This window comes from Monodelphis domestica, chromosome 4, assembly GCF_027887165.1.
Source record: "Monodelphis domestica isolate mMonDom1 chromosome 4, mMonDom1.pri, whole genome shotgun sequence".
Taxonomy (NCBI): domain Eukaryota; kingdom Metazoa; phylum Chordata; class Mammalia; order Didelphimorphia; family Didelphidae; genus Monodelphis; species Monodelphis domestica.
In genome coordinates this window covers 10,853,202-10,868,486 of record NC_077230.1, presented here as the reverse complement: position 1 = coordinate 10,868,486, position 15,285 = coordinate 10,853,202, and the positions used below count along the sequence as shown (strand labels likewise).

Sequence of the window (15,285 nt, the reverse complement as noted above, 5' to 3'; positions counted from 1 at the left end):
AGCTGAAGTTTTGGGAGTGCTAACTAAATACTAAATCTCCACAGTAAAGAAATTATACTAGAGCACATAGTCCTCTCTTTATTTCTGTCCTTGGAACATTTAAAATGCAGGACAAGGAATGAACTTCATTTCCTATGAGTTCATGGATAAACAGAACACAGAATTTCTTTCTAGACATCAGAATGATCAAAAGACATTACTAAATGAAAGGAGATTTTATAGAGTAACTAAACTGTAAATAGAGGTATCACTACTAACCTACCAATCCCTCCCAAAAGATTATCCACTTAGATGAGTTCCTTCCTACTTAATTTACTAAAAGACTTAAAGATCTTTGGAAAGACCTATCTTTGGTATGTAACTTGGTATCACTGGCATCAGTCTCTCCTTTATTCCATCTATTCTGCATATTGAAACCAGATTAATCTTTTTTAAGAAAACCTACTTTTTATTATATACTTTCCTATTTTAAAAGCTTCAATGGTTTCCCTATTGCATAAAAAGTCCATACATCTTAGGGTAACATATTCAGGTCTTTTTATAATCTGGTCCCAGAATACTTTCCCAACTTTATGACCTACCATGGACCTCATCAAACCATCTAGACAAGTGATGGTGAACCTAATGCACAGGTGCCAAAGATGGCACACAGAGTACTCTCTGTGGCACTTGGATGTCCCCTTGCAAACTCGCCCTCCCCCAGTTTGTTACCAGAAAGGCACAGGTACTCAGGCAGAGCAGCTGCTCCCTTCTCCCTCTCCACTGTGCCTGATGACACTTTTTCACATCCCTCACCCCTCTGCCCAGTAGCCCAAGCACATGGGGATAAGGTGGTTGGCTCATAGGCAGCAGGGCTGAAGGGGAATGCTTGTGCCAGTCTCCTTCCCGCCCTCTATATTCACTGAAGACATTTCACACTTCACCCACCCAGTAGCCCAATGGTAGTGCTTTCTCCCTCCCAGTGTGAAGTAAGGAAGTGGTGGGGGTGGTGGGCCACATCCTGTACCTGGTAAGGGGGAGGGGCAAAGCACAAGGTCTCTGGGGAGGTAGATACCTTATTCTGTGGGGTGGGGGCAGGGCCCAGCACTCCAATTCTTTTTTTTTTTTTTTTAAGATTCCAACATGTTGAAGTCTTTATTCACATCTAACAGAGTACTGAGAAGAATTGCCCGTCTTACCTATTTAATAAGCACTAAGGTTTAATTTATCCTTACTTGTACCTCTTGGAAACTAGGCATTTTTCCTTTTTTTTTAATTTTATAAATTTTATTTGATTATTTTCAAGCATTATTCATTAAAGACAAAGATCATTTTCTTTTCCTCCCCCTACCCCACATTGCCGATGCGTGATTCCACTGGGTATCACATGTGTTTTTGATTCAAACCCATCGCCATGTTGTTAATATTTGCATTAGTGTTCGTTTAGAGTCTCTCCTCTGTCATGTCCCCTCAACCGCTGTGCTCAGGCAGTTGCTCTTCCTCGGTGTTTCTACTCCCAGAGTTTGTCCTCTGCTTATGGATAGTGTTTTTTCTCCTAGATCCCTGCAGATTGTTCAGGGACAAAAACACCGCCACTAATGGAGAAGTCCATTATGTTCGATTGTACCACAGTATATCAGTCTCTGTGTACAAAGTTCTCCTGGTTCTGCTCCTCTCACTCTGCATCACTTCCTGGAGGTCATTCCAGTCTCCATGGAATTCCTCCACTTTATTATTCCTTTTAGCACAATAGTATTCCATCACCAACATATACAACAATTTGCTCAGCCATTCCTCAATTGAAGGGCATCCCCTCATTTTCCAATTTCTGGCCACCACAAAGAGCGCAGCTATGAATATTCTTGTACAAGTCTTTTTGTCCATTATCTCTTTGGGGTACAGACCCAGCAGTGCTATGGCTGGATCAAAGGGTAGACATTCTTTTGTCGCCCTTTGGGCATAGTTCCAAATTGCCCTCCAGAATGGTTGGATCAATTCACAACTCCACCAGCAATGAATTAATGTCCCTACTTTGCCACATCCCCTCCAGCATTCATTACTTTCCTTTGCTGTCATGTTAGCCAATCTGCTAGGTGTGAGGTGGTACCTCAGAGTTGTTTTGATTTGCATCTCTCTGATTATAAGAGATTTAGAACACTTCTTCATGTGCTTATTAATAGTTTTGATTTCTTTATCTGAAAACTGCCTATCCATGTCCCTTGCCCATTTATCAATTGGAGAATGGCTTGATTTTTTGTACAATTGATTTAGCTCTTTATAAATTTGAGTAATTAAACCTTTGTCAGAGGTTTCTATGAAGATTTTTTCCCAGTTTGTTGTTTCCCTTCTGATTTTAGTTACATTGGTTTTGTTTGTACAAAAGCTTTTTAATTTGATGTAGTCAAAATTATTTATTTTATATTTTGTGACTCTTTCCATGTTTTGCTTGGTTTTAAAGTCTTTCCCCTCCCAAAGGTCTGATATGTATACTATTCTGTGTTTACCTAATTTACTTATGGTTTCCTTCTTTATGTTTAAGTCACTCACCCATTTTGAATTTATCTTGGTGTAGGGTGTGAGGTGTTGATCTATTCCTACTCTCTCCCACACTGTCTTCCAATTTTCCCAGCAGTTTTTATCGAATAGTGGATTTTTGTCCCAAAAGCTGGGATCTTTGGGTTTATCGTATACTGTCTTGCTGAGATCGCTTTCCCCCAGTCTATTCCACTGATCCTCCTTTCTGTCTCTTAGCCAGTACCAAATTGTTTTGATGACTGCTGCTTTGTAATATAGTTTGAGGTCTGGGACTGCAAGGCCTCCATCATTTGTGTTTTTTTTTATTATTTCCCTGGATATCCTTGATCTTTTGTTATTCCAAATGAACTTTGTTATGGTTTTTTCTAAATCAGTAAAGAAATTTTTTGGGAGTTCAATGGGTATGGCACTAAATAGATAAATAAGTTTGGGTAGGATGCTCATTTTTATTATATTGGCTCATCCTATCCACGAGCAGTTAATGTTTCTCCAATTGCTCAAGTCTAGTTTTAGTTGTGTGGAGAGTGTTTTGTAGTTGTGTTCATATAGATCCTGTGTTTCTCTTGGGAGATAGATTCCTAGGTATTTTATTTTGTCTAAGGTGATTTTGAATGGGATTTCTCTTTCTAGTTTTTGCTGCTGAGCTGTGTTGGAGATATATAGAAAAGCTGATGATTTATGTGGGTTTATTTTGTATCCTGCAACTTTGCTAAAGTTGTTGATTATTTCAATTAGCTTTTTGGTTGAATCTCTAGGATTCTTTAAGTAGACCATCATGTCATCTGCAAAGAGCGATAACTTGGTCTCCTCCTTGCCTATTTTGATGCCTTCAATTTCTTTTTCTTCTCTAATTGCTACTGCTAGTGTTTCTAGTACAATGTCAAATAGTAGAGGTGATAATGGGCATCCTTGTTTCACTCCTGATCTTATTGGGAATGCATCTAGTTAATCCCCATTGCAGATGATATTAGCTGATGGTTTTAGATATATACTGTTTATTATTTTTAGGAATGACCCTTCTATTCCTATGCTTTCTAGTGTTTTTAATAGGAATGGGTGTTGTATTTTATCAAAGGCTTTTTCTGCATTTATTGAGATAATCATGTGGTTCTTGCTGGTTTGCTTGCTGATGTGGTCAATTATGTGGATGGTTTTCCTAATATTGAACCAGCCCTGAATCCCTGGTATAAATCCTACTTGATCATGGTGAATGACCCTTCTGATCACTTGCTGGAGTCTTTTTGCTAGTATCCTATTTAAGATTTTTGCATCTATATTCATTAGGGAGATTGGTCTATACTTTTCTTTCTCTTATTGTTGACCTGCCTGGTTTTGGAATCAGTACCATGTTTGTGTCATAAAAGGAGTTTGGTAGAACTCCCTCTTTGCTTATTATATCAAATAGTTTGTATAGTATTGGCATTAACTGTTCTCTGAATGTTTGCTAGAATTCACTGGTGAATCCATCAGGCCCCGGGGATTTTTTCTTAGGAAGTTCTTTGATGGCTTGTTGCATTTCATTTTCTGATATGGGATTATTTAAGAATTCTATTTCCTCTTCTGTTAGTCTGGGCAGTTTGTATTTTTGAATATAGTCATCCATATCACCTAAATTGGTGTATTTATTGCCATATAATTGGGCAAAGTAATTTTTAATGATTGCCTTAATTTCCTCTTCATCGGAGGTGATGTCCCCTTTTTCATCTTTGATGCTGTTAATTTGCTTTTCTTCCTTCCTTTTTAAAATTAGATTGACCAGTACTTTGTCTATTTTGTTTGTTTTTTCAAAGTACCAGCTTCTTGTCTTATTTATTAAATCAACAGTTCTATCACTTTAGATTTTATTAATTTCTCCCTTAATTTTTAGGATTTCTAGTTTGGTTTTCTGCTGGGGTTTTTTTAATTTGATCGCTTTTGAGTTTTTTTATTTGCATTTCCAATTGATTGTTCTCTGCTCTCCCTAGTTTGTATATATGCACTCAGGGATATGAAGTTATCTCTGATTACCGCTTTGGTTGCATCCCAAAAAGTTTGAAAGGATGTCTCGCCATTGTCATTTTCCTCGAAAAAATTATTAATTGTTTCTATGATTTCTTCTCTAACTAAACGATTTTGGAGTATCAGATTGTTTAATTTCCAATTAGTTTTTTATTTGGTTTTCCATATACCATTACTGATCATTATTTTTATTGCCTTGTGATCTGAAAAGGCTGCATTCATTATTTCTGCTTTTCTGCACTTGTGTGCCATGTTTCTGTGACCTAATGTATGGTCAATCTTTGTGAATGTGCCATGTGGTGCTGAGAAGAAGGTGTATTCCTTTTTATCCCTATTTATTTTTCTCCATATGTCTATTAATTCTAATTTTTCTAAGATTTCATTCACTTCTTTTACCTCTTTCTTATTTATTTTTTGATTTGATTTATCTAAATTTGATAATGGTTGGTTTAAGTCTCCCACTAATATGGTTTTACTGTCTATTTCTTCCTTCAATTCTCCTAGCATACAGGTTGATTAGTGATATTTCCTCATTATCTAAAGTCCCTTTTAACAAAATATAATTACCTTCCCTATCCCTTTTGATCAGGTCTATTTTTGCTTTGGCTTTATCAGATATCATGATTGCCACTCCTGCCTTCTTTCTGTCAGTTGAGGCCCAGAAGGTCTTACTCCATCCTTTAATTCTGACCTTGTGGGTGTCTACCCGCCTCATGTGTGTTTCTTGAAGACAACAAATGGTAGGGTTTTGGATTCTAATCCATTCTGCTATTCGTCTACGTTTTATGGGCGAGTTCATCCCATTCACATTCAAAGTTATGACTGTCACTTGTGGACTCCCTGGCATTTTGATATCCTTCCCTAATTCTAACCTTTCTTCTTCGGCTCTACCTTTTAGTCCAGTGATTTACTTTAAATCAGTCCCCTTGTCCCCTCCCTTGATATGTTTCCCTTTCTAGTCCCTCCCTTTTTGTTCCCTCCCACTCCCCCCTCTTCTTCCCTTCCTTTTTTGTGTTCCCTCTCCCCTACCCCCCTTGGTTTTCCCTTCTCCCTTCCCTTGTTGGGTAAGATAGACTTCAAGTTCCCAATGGATCTGGATGTTCTTCTCTCTCAGAGTTGATTTCCCTGAGAGTAAGGTTTAAGTAAAAACTCTCTTTCTCTCCTTCTTATAGGAGTTTTCTTCCCCTCCCCTTCCCATGTGAATCTTTGTGTGAGAAAGATTATTCTATTTGGTCTTTCTTTTCCCCCTATTAACACATTACATTTTCCCCACATGTTAGTATACATAGATTGATATAAATGTAGTCCTTATAGAAGAGAGTTTGAGTAAAAGAAAAAGATAACATTTTTCTCCCTTTCCCTTTCCTTCATATTTACCTTTTCAGGTATTCCATGCTCTTTGTTTTTTGATATTGAACTTTCCACAGAGCTCTGGTCTTTTCTTTGCAAAAAGTTGGAAATCTTCTATTTTGTTGAATGCCCATACTTTCCCTTGGAAGTATATAGTCAGTTTTGATGGGTAGCTGAGTCTTGGTTGAAGGCCCAGCTCTCTTGCCTTTCTGAAAATCATGTTCCATGCCTTACGGTCATTCAGAATGGAACTTGCAAGGTCTTGTGTGACCCTGATTGGCATTCCTTTATATCTAAATTGTCTTTTTCTGGCTTCTTGTAGGATTTTTTCTTTTGTTTGAAAGCTTTGGAATTTGGCAATTACATTCCTGGGAGTTGTCTTTTGGGGATTTAGTGTAAAGTATGTTCTGTAAGCTCTGTCAGTGGTTGTAGTGCCCCCTTGTAATAGAATCTCTGGGCAATTTTCTTTGATTATATCTTGTATTACGATGTCGAGTTTGCTGTTTATTTCTGGCTTTTCTGGAAGTCCAATCAGTCTTAAATTATCTCTTCTTCCTCTATTTTCCAAGTCTGTCACCTTGTCAGTGAGATATTTTATGTTCTCTTCTAATTTCTTGGTCTTTTTGGCTTTGCTTTATTAATTCTTGCTCGTTGTCTTCGAGTTGCCTGATTCTGACTTTTAAAGCCTGGTTTTCCTTTTCACTTTGGTCAAACTGGTTTTGTAGATGTATGAATTTCTTTTGCATTATTTCCCCCTTTTCCTCCCAGAAGGCTTCTATCTTTTTGATCCTTTCTGATTCAAATTCTTCATGGGTTTGTGGAGAGTTTCCATTTCCTTTGGAAGGTTTCGGAGCATTTGCTAGTGTTTCCTCTTCTATCTCCTCTTTATTTTGTATTTTTTCTCCATAAAATGTGTCCAAAGTCGCCCCCTTCTTCTTGTTTTTCTTGGAATTTTGGGACTTTTGTGCTTCTGTGGAGTTTGCCATCTCTGAGTGGGGAGGACTAGCTTTTCTTATCTGCCTGGTGTTCAGAGGTTTTAGCCCTAGGCAGATTGTCCGTTCTATGCAGTTGTTGTTCTGTCTTCCCGGGGAAGCCAGGAATTGCTGGTATTTCTGTGTTACTGCCCTCCTCGTTTCCCTCCCGATGCTTCTCCATTGCCTTACTTCCATGCTCTGAGCCTGGCTTGGTCCTTTCCTCGGGATGTTTGTTACTGTGCCTTAGCTGGCCAGGAGAGCCAGCACTCTGAGGGGGGAGGGGCTGCGGCTTCTTGGAGCTCCAAGGGCTCCTGATAGGATTAGCTTTCCCTGGGTTGAACTGAGTATGCCCTGAGGCAGGGACCTTCTGTGAGACTGGGATGGAAGGATCCAGCCAGGGGGTTACAAGCTTCCCCTGTCTCTCTGTTTCCCTGCTGTCTGAGTCACGTTGTTTTCAGGAAGCAGCCTTCAGAATAGCCAGCCCTGAGGCTCTGAGGTTCCCTCTGCTGCCTTGGACTCGGCGCTCTGGGTTGGGGGGGATGGGTCCTGGGACCTTCCTTCTGCCTACCCCTTAGGTCCGACTGATCTTGGGTTCTGGCTTTTGGGGGGGGGGGGGCGAATACCTTTTGATCCAGGTCCAGGAGGAGGATTCCCGGGGTCTATGCTGTTGATCGTTTTGAATTTTGGTGCCCTAGGAGCATATAGTTTCAGTTCGGTAGGGAAGGGTTTCCGGAGATCTGAACTTTAGCTTTCTCTAAGCCGCCATCTTGACCAGAAGACCCCAGCACTCCAATTCTAAAAGGTTCACCATCGCTGATGTTATTACTGCCTAAAAACATCCCTTGCATTTTGCCCTGCTTAACTGTCTTCATATTGAGATTCTCTTCACTGCTCTCCACAGAATGTCTTTCCATCAACAAACCCATCTATCTTTCAAAATTCCACTCAAAAGTTCACTTCTTTCATGGATTTCCTGACCTCGCCAGCTTACTACTCTTTTACTTATCTGTACCACTCATTTCTGTCTTATTATTATAATGCAATTTTTCATGTGTATGGTACTGTCATTCCCAACTAGATCAAAGTTACTTTGAAAGCAAAAGCCATGAATTATATATATATATATTTAATTTTTTAAAATTTTATTTAGATGATTTAGAATATTATTCCATGGTTACAAGATTCATGCTATTTCCCTCCCCTCCCCCAACCCCTTCCTGTATCTGACACACAATTCCACTGGGTTTAACATGTGTCACTTTTCCATTTCCATATTATTAATATTTGCACTAGGGTGATCATTTAGAATCTACTTTCCCAGTCACAGCCCTATCAACTCATGTGATCAAGCAGTTGTTTTTCTTCTGTTTCTTTTCTCACAGTTCTTCCTCTGAATGTGGATAGCGTTCTTTTTCATATGTCCCTCTGAACAGTTCTGGATCATTGCATTGCTGCTAGTAGAGAAGTCTGTTACATTTGATTGTACCACAGTGTATTGGTCTCTGTGTACAATATTCTCCTGGTTTTTGCTCCTCTCACTCTGCATCACTTCCTGGAGGTTGTTCCAGTTCCCATGGAATTCCTTCACTTTATTATTCTTTTGAGCACAATAGTATTCCATCACCAACAGATACCACAATTTGTTCAGCCGTTCCCCAATTGAAGGGCATCCCCTCATTTTCCAATTTTTTTGCCACGACAAATAGCGTGGCTATGAATATTCTTGTATAGGTGTTTTTCCTTATTATTCCTTTGAGGTATAAACCCAGCAGTGCTATGGCTGGATCAAAGGGCAGGCAAGTCTTTGAAAGTCCCTTGGGCATAGTTCCAAATTGCCCTCCAGAATGGTTGGATCAATAAACAACTCCATGCATGAATGTCCCAATTTTGCCACATCCCCTCCAGTACTCATTACTTTCTGTTGCTGTCATGTTGGCCAATCTGCTAGGTGTGAGGTGATACCTCAGAGTTGTTTTGATTTGCATTTCTCTGATTAGAAGAGATTTAGAACATTTTTTCATGTACTTCTTAGTAGTTTTGATTTGTTTGATTTGCCTATTCATGTCTCTTGCCCATTTATCAATTGGGGAATGGCTTGATTTTTTTGTACAATTGATTTAGTTCCTTATAAATTTGAGTGATTAGTCCTTTGTAGAGGTTTTTGTTATAAAGATTGTTTCCCAATTTATTGCTTTCCTTCTAATTTTGACTGCATTGGTTTTCTTTGTACAAAACCTTTTTAATTTAATGTAATCAAAATTATTTTGCATTCTGTAATTTTTTATAACTCTTGCTTGGACTTAAAATCTTTCCTTTCCCAAAGGTCTGACATGTATACTATTCTGTGTTCATCTAATTTACTTATTGTTTCCTTCTTTATGTTCAAGTCGTTTACCCATTCTGAGTTTATCTTGGTGTAGGGTATGAGATTTTGATCTAAACCTAATCTCTCCCATACTATCTTCCAATTTTCCCAGCAGTTTTTTCCAAATAGTGCATTTTTGTCCCAAAAGCTGGGATCTTTGGGGTTATCACAGACTCTCTTACTGAGGTCACTTACTCCAAGTCTATTCCACTGATCCTCCCTTCTGTCTTTTAGCCAGTATCAAATTGCTTTGATGATCACTAAAATGTCATGAATTACATACTTTTTTGTATAACTCCAAAATTTTTAGTATAGCATTAATACATATATCGAATATACAAAATCTCTAACATCTCATCAGCCTAACAAACTCTGAAGAGTGATAACTTCACCCTCAATTTGGAAGATAAATCCTAGAGATTTGCCAGAACTTAAGGGACTTTCCCTAGGTCGTGTATAAAAAAGAAGTCAGAGAAATAATCTGAATGTATGTCTCACTGGTTTCAAGCCAATTATGCTATTCTAGACTATGCAATGCTGCCTCTGATCCACACATAGTAGGTGTTTGGAAAATATTTGTTGAATGAATGGATGAACAATTTCTATATCTAATGTTTAGCAGTAAAGTAATTAGACCTACTTATTGTCATTTCAAATGAATAATATGGCAATCAGTTTGCATATTATTTTTCACATACAGGCAGAATCTAGAGAAAATGTCAAACATTATGCATTATATCTTATTTACCTTTTCTGTGGCATAGCTCCATAAGCCAACAGTGTGGGAAATATTGGAATCAATTTGAGCACGATCACAGCAACCTTCTATCCTCTGCAAGACTTCTAAACAGCTCAAAAAGACCCAGCAGTCCAAAGCTCCAGGAGGAACAGAAACCTGAAAAATCAAGTAAATTCATTACAATGAAAAAAGTAATATAAATGGTGCAGCTAGGTAGCTCAGTGGAGAATTAGGCCTAGAAATGGGAGGCCCTGTGTTAGAATCTTGTCTTAATCACTTCCAAGACTTGTGCCCTGAGAAAGTCTCTTAACTCCAAATGCCAGGCCTTACCATTCTTTTGCCTTGAAGTGATATTTAGTATTGATTTTATGATAGAAGTTAAGGGTTTAAAAAAATACTACAAATTAAGAAACAATGATGAAACTATTCAGTCACTCAGTCTTCTAACTATGTTGTAATACATTATGCTAAGCACCAATATAAAGAAAGGCAATATCAGAGTTGCTACACCCTTATGAAGCTCACATTCTAATGAAGGAGGCAATATTCAAACAACTTTATACCTATAAGATAAGTATGGAAGATAACCTCAGAAGGAAAGTGCAATCAGTAGGGGAAACAAGAAAAGGCCTCCTATAAAACTTGGGATCAATCTTGCAGGAAGCCAGGAGGTAGAGGAAGGAAATGGTTCCAAACATGGAAGAAAGTCATTGAAAATGAATGTAGTTGGGAGTTGGACTGTCATATACAAGGGAATAGCAAGAAGGCAGGCATAGAGTCATGTATAGAGATCATAAAGTATATGCAGCAGGTAGTAAAGTGTAGGAAAACTGAAAAGTGAGGAAGGACAAAGTTGTGAAGGGCTTTAAATGCCAAACAGAATTTTATATTTGATCCTAGAAATGGTGAGGGCAACCCTGGATTTCAGAGAATAGTGAAGTAACACGTCAGAGCTTTGTCGCAGGAAAATCCCTTTGGCAACCAAGTGAAGGATGGATTGGAGTAAGGGCAGACCAACTAGAACTCTACTGCAATAATCCCAGGGATTGGGTACTGAGTAGTTGCTCAGATGGCTGAGTGGAAATAAAAGGATGTCCACATATAAGAGAGATGTGAAGGTAAGAACAAGACTTAGCAACAGTTTGGTTACATGGAATGAGTGTGAAAGAAAACTCAAAGATGATGGTGGAGTTGAGAGCCTGAGTGGAAGAATAGTGATGTTTTTCACAATAGCAGGGGATTTTGGAAGATGAGAGAGTTTGAGGGAAAAGATGAGTTCAGTTTTAGCCATGTTTAATTTTTGAAATACTCATGGGATTTCCACTTAAAGATGGACAACAGGCACTTATAGTCATGAAACTACAACTCAGAAGTTAGGGTTGGATATGTAAATCTGAGAATCATCTATATAGTGATAACTGAGAAAATCCTCAAGTGAAATAATAGAGGGGAGAAGAGAAGAACTTCCAGGACAGAGCCTTAGAGACACCGCTAGTTAGTGGATGTGACCAGCATTAAAAACTAGAAATGGAGACTAAGGAGCCAACAAGTAAGAATACCAGGAGGTCAGCATCACAAAAGCCTAAAAAGGGAGAAAGAATCTAGGTCAAAAGGGTGATTAATACAGTTAATGCCTAAGAGAAATTTGGAAGAATGAGAATAGACAGGGCCATTAAATGTGGCAATTAAGAAATTGCTGATTTAGGGTCATCTAGGTAGCTCAGTGGAGAGAGCACCAGGTCTAATGTTGAGAAGCCCTCAGTTCAAATCTCGCCTCAAAACTTCCTAGCTATGTGACCCTAAACAACTCACTTAACCTTGTTTGTCTAGTCCTCCTTGCTCTTCTATCTTAAGAGTTGTTACTAACAAAGTATAGGTTAAAGAAAAAGAAAGAAATCACTGATTTGGAGAGAGCAGTTTCAGGTAAATGAATAATGTCATAATCCAGATGTGGAGAGCCATCACTTCTGCTGTCTGACAGTCACAGTCTGGGGAAATGGAGACTGCAAAGCAGCCCCCAGAAAATAAGGCACCCACTGAACCCCCTTCTGTGTGACTCCTCCCTCTAACTTCCTTTACTAATGAAATTGTTATGATTATTGTTCTCTCCCCAATACAGGAGAAATACTATGAGAGCATGTACTTATAGGGTTAACACATATATCCCACCTTAATCCCTCCAGATTATTACCCTAAAAGATTACATTAATAGAGTTAAAACCTAAAGATTATTACTCATTACCCCTCTCCTTTCCCTCTCCACAGAGTTAATTCACTCCCATTACAAGCCAGGCAAGCCAAGAACATCAATCACCTTCAAGCTCAGGTCTACAGGACACACTCCACTGAATCTGTTTGTGGACTTAAGAAACCAGGCAATGTTGCAAGGTGCTTTAAAATAACACAAGAAAAATAGAATTTGTGAATTGAGGAAAACCCCAAATCTGGTCTGTCATTAAATTACCCTCTAACCCTGTACCTAGCTACAAAATGTTTTGTTACCCATCTCCTAAGTAATTGTGATTGATTGTGACCATAAGTAACAATGATTCCCCTAACTGGTCATCCCTTAGGTCAAGAGGGACTAACGTCCAGATCACCCTGTTTTTGTCATTCATCCATCTCTGTTATAGCAACAATGCTTCATTGACTATCTCCTTAGGCTTAGCTTCAGTTATTAGGTTCTATGAAAACATGTATGAAGAAAAATGATTGTATGCCAAGGAAGTATGTACTCACTGAACCAAAAAAAAAAAAACCATAAAACCAAGCCCTGTGCCATGGCAGAACACTGGGTGATGCCTAAACACAGATTGAGCATCCAGTGTCTCTAATCATTTATCTCACTGAATTGTCACACTTAGACAGAAGGATCCTCCCCTCTGAGAGATCACTGGATTGGCTCTCAAAGTCCAGGCACAATCAGTGAAGATGAAGAACAAGGTTAGGGTATTAAAAGGCATATGGGAAAGAAGGAATGAAAGGCTATGTTTAAATAAAGGAATTTCAGTTTATAAACATGGATGACAGGTAATGGTAAGATCAAAGATAAATTCATCTCTTCTGTGCAGAGGAGGTGCAAAGGATAAGAAGGAGGTCATAGAAATTGAGCAGATTTAAGAACTGGGAAATTAGGGTCTTAAGAATGTGTGAAGGAAATTTTCTTTTCCTCCCTCCTATGCTGCACACTTTACTTCATCTCCTTTTGACCTGGAAACCAGGACTATGTGCCAGGAAATCATTGGGTGAATTGAGTCATGAGGATAGAGCAGTAGTCAGAAAAATGAAGCAACATAGTCAAGAGATCACAAGACAGTACGATTTCCCCTGCACTGCCCCCCTGGATGGGCCATGGTAAAATAGAAAGCCACGTTTGGCTCCTGAGACGTGACATGTGAGAGTTAGGGGGTGGAGAATAGTTTGATAAACTGAGGTAAGAACGGATTTTGCTCTCTTCTCTTCCATGTTTGTTGCTGACTGGACTTGCCTGTGTAGTGAGTAGGGGACCCTAACGGTGGCTGTAAGCTAAATGGAACAAGTACCTTGTATATTTCTCTCTTATTCTTCCACCCTTTTCCCCTACTACTTTTGATTAATAAAATCATTAATTCATATCCAGTCTCAAAATTTTTATTCTTACAAGAAGGAGTATTAATATGTAGTATCCAAATATTAGAAGCAGAAGTTGAGGAACAAAAAAACTGATTTCAATAAATAACATCCACTAGGATTTGGCTAACAAATTTAGAGTCTTTAAAAAAAAGAATAATTGGAATTTCAATTGTCTATTCTGTATTTTTCAATCTGCAAATTAATTCATTACCTTTGAACATTTTTAGCCCATCTGAGTCCATTTTTGGCATGCTAGCCAATTTTGGGGGTGTATGTAATGTGGAAAAAAAAGAGAAAGCAGGAGGCAGTTTGCAGGAAAAAAAAATCCAATGTAAATTCAAGTATAAGTAAAAGAGACTAATTTGCATGCTCTCGTACTTTCATGGTTATGAAAAAGTTTTAAATTATGTATTGTGAATTTTAGATTTACTCCACCCTGCTTAGTCTAGTAACCAGGAATGTCTACACCCCTACTTAAGGGATAAGTGTTGAGGAGAATGGCCTATGACAGACATGTTCTAGCAAGTAACAAAGAAGAAACAACTGACAGACCCCCTGGGCTGTCCTAAGTCAAGCTTAAGCTACCACTGGTACATGTGAGATGGAGGAAGTGATTTTAAAAGTCTATATATTAGCGTCACTTCCTCATGCTGGTCACTTGGGCAGTGGTGATATTGAGCGCTGACTCCTTTTTTCACAGAGACAGGGCTCTGGCTCTTTGTGCTGGGCAGCGTTTTGGCATTTTAGCCTCTTACTATAAGTCAAATAAGGTGTCTTCCCTGAGCTCTCTCAGAGTTTAGGTTGATTTCCTTTTTTTCTTCCTTTACCTCCTAAAAGCACTATCTTTTTAGGAGGTCCCTCATCTCAGAGTAGACCTCGTGGCTGGAAGCAAAGCTAGTTTTAATCTTGGAGGAGGCCTCATGGCTGAGGTCTCTGAACTTACCTTGGTTTAGACTAGGCTGGAGAAATCTTATACCTCTTTCTCTCTTCTTCTTCTTCTTAATTCCTTCCTTCTATATTAATTAAACCACCATAAAATTCCAAAACTGACTTGACTATTTTTACTGGGATTTGAATTAATCCCTGGTGACCATTAGTATAATATATTAGTCAAAAAACCCTAAATTTACCCCTAACAGTATCTTTATGGGGGGTGAGAGTTGGGTAGGGCTAGAGTTATGCCTTTATTGATGGAGAAACTTTTCTTTATGGAAACTCCTTTAACTGTTTTTTTGAGTGAATTTCCGGGGGAGGAGGGGGGGGGAGCGGCACTGAGACATTAAGTGGCATGCCAATGCACACATAACTGGAATGTGTTATGAGCAGAACTTAACCTCGGTCTTCTTGAATCTAAGGCTGACCTTTGGATACAATATACCATGCTACCTCTCCACTGTTGGTAAAGTTTAGTTCCAGTGTTTTGCAAAATAACAAAGTTTTTGTTCATATCCTTGGTCCTAGCAATACAACTATGGGATTTACTGACAGCAAAAAGAGGCCCAACCAGATAACAGCCAGATGAACATTCATTTGTAATAGGAAGAAGCTGGAAGCAGATCATAGCATATGAAAAAATGTGGTTTCATATGGTAAAAGAACAGTACTGTGTTATAAAGGATGGCCAGGAAGGATTTAAAGAAAAGTGAGAAAATTTATTTGCAGTAATGTGGAGTAAATGAGAATTATATATATGATGTATCCATATGTAAATGAAGATAACTTTGAATAGCAAC

General features: G+C 38.6%; 1 protein-coding gene across 2 annotated transcripts in view; it reads right to left on the bottom strand.

The window, feature by feature from the left end:
* TRAPPC10 (trafficking protein particle complex subunit 10) overlaps positions 1–15,285 on the bottom strand; it is a 130,140-nt gene that overhangs the window by 35,974 nt on the left and 78,881 nt on the right. For both annotated transcript variants that reach the window (XM_007493215.3, XM_007493216.2), the window contains one exon: positions 9,950–10,096. In XM_007493215.3, the coding sequence (XP_007493277.2) occupies positions 9,950–10,096 (147 nt within the window). The remainder of the gene's footprint in view (positions 1–9,949; positions 10,097–15,285) is intronic.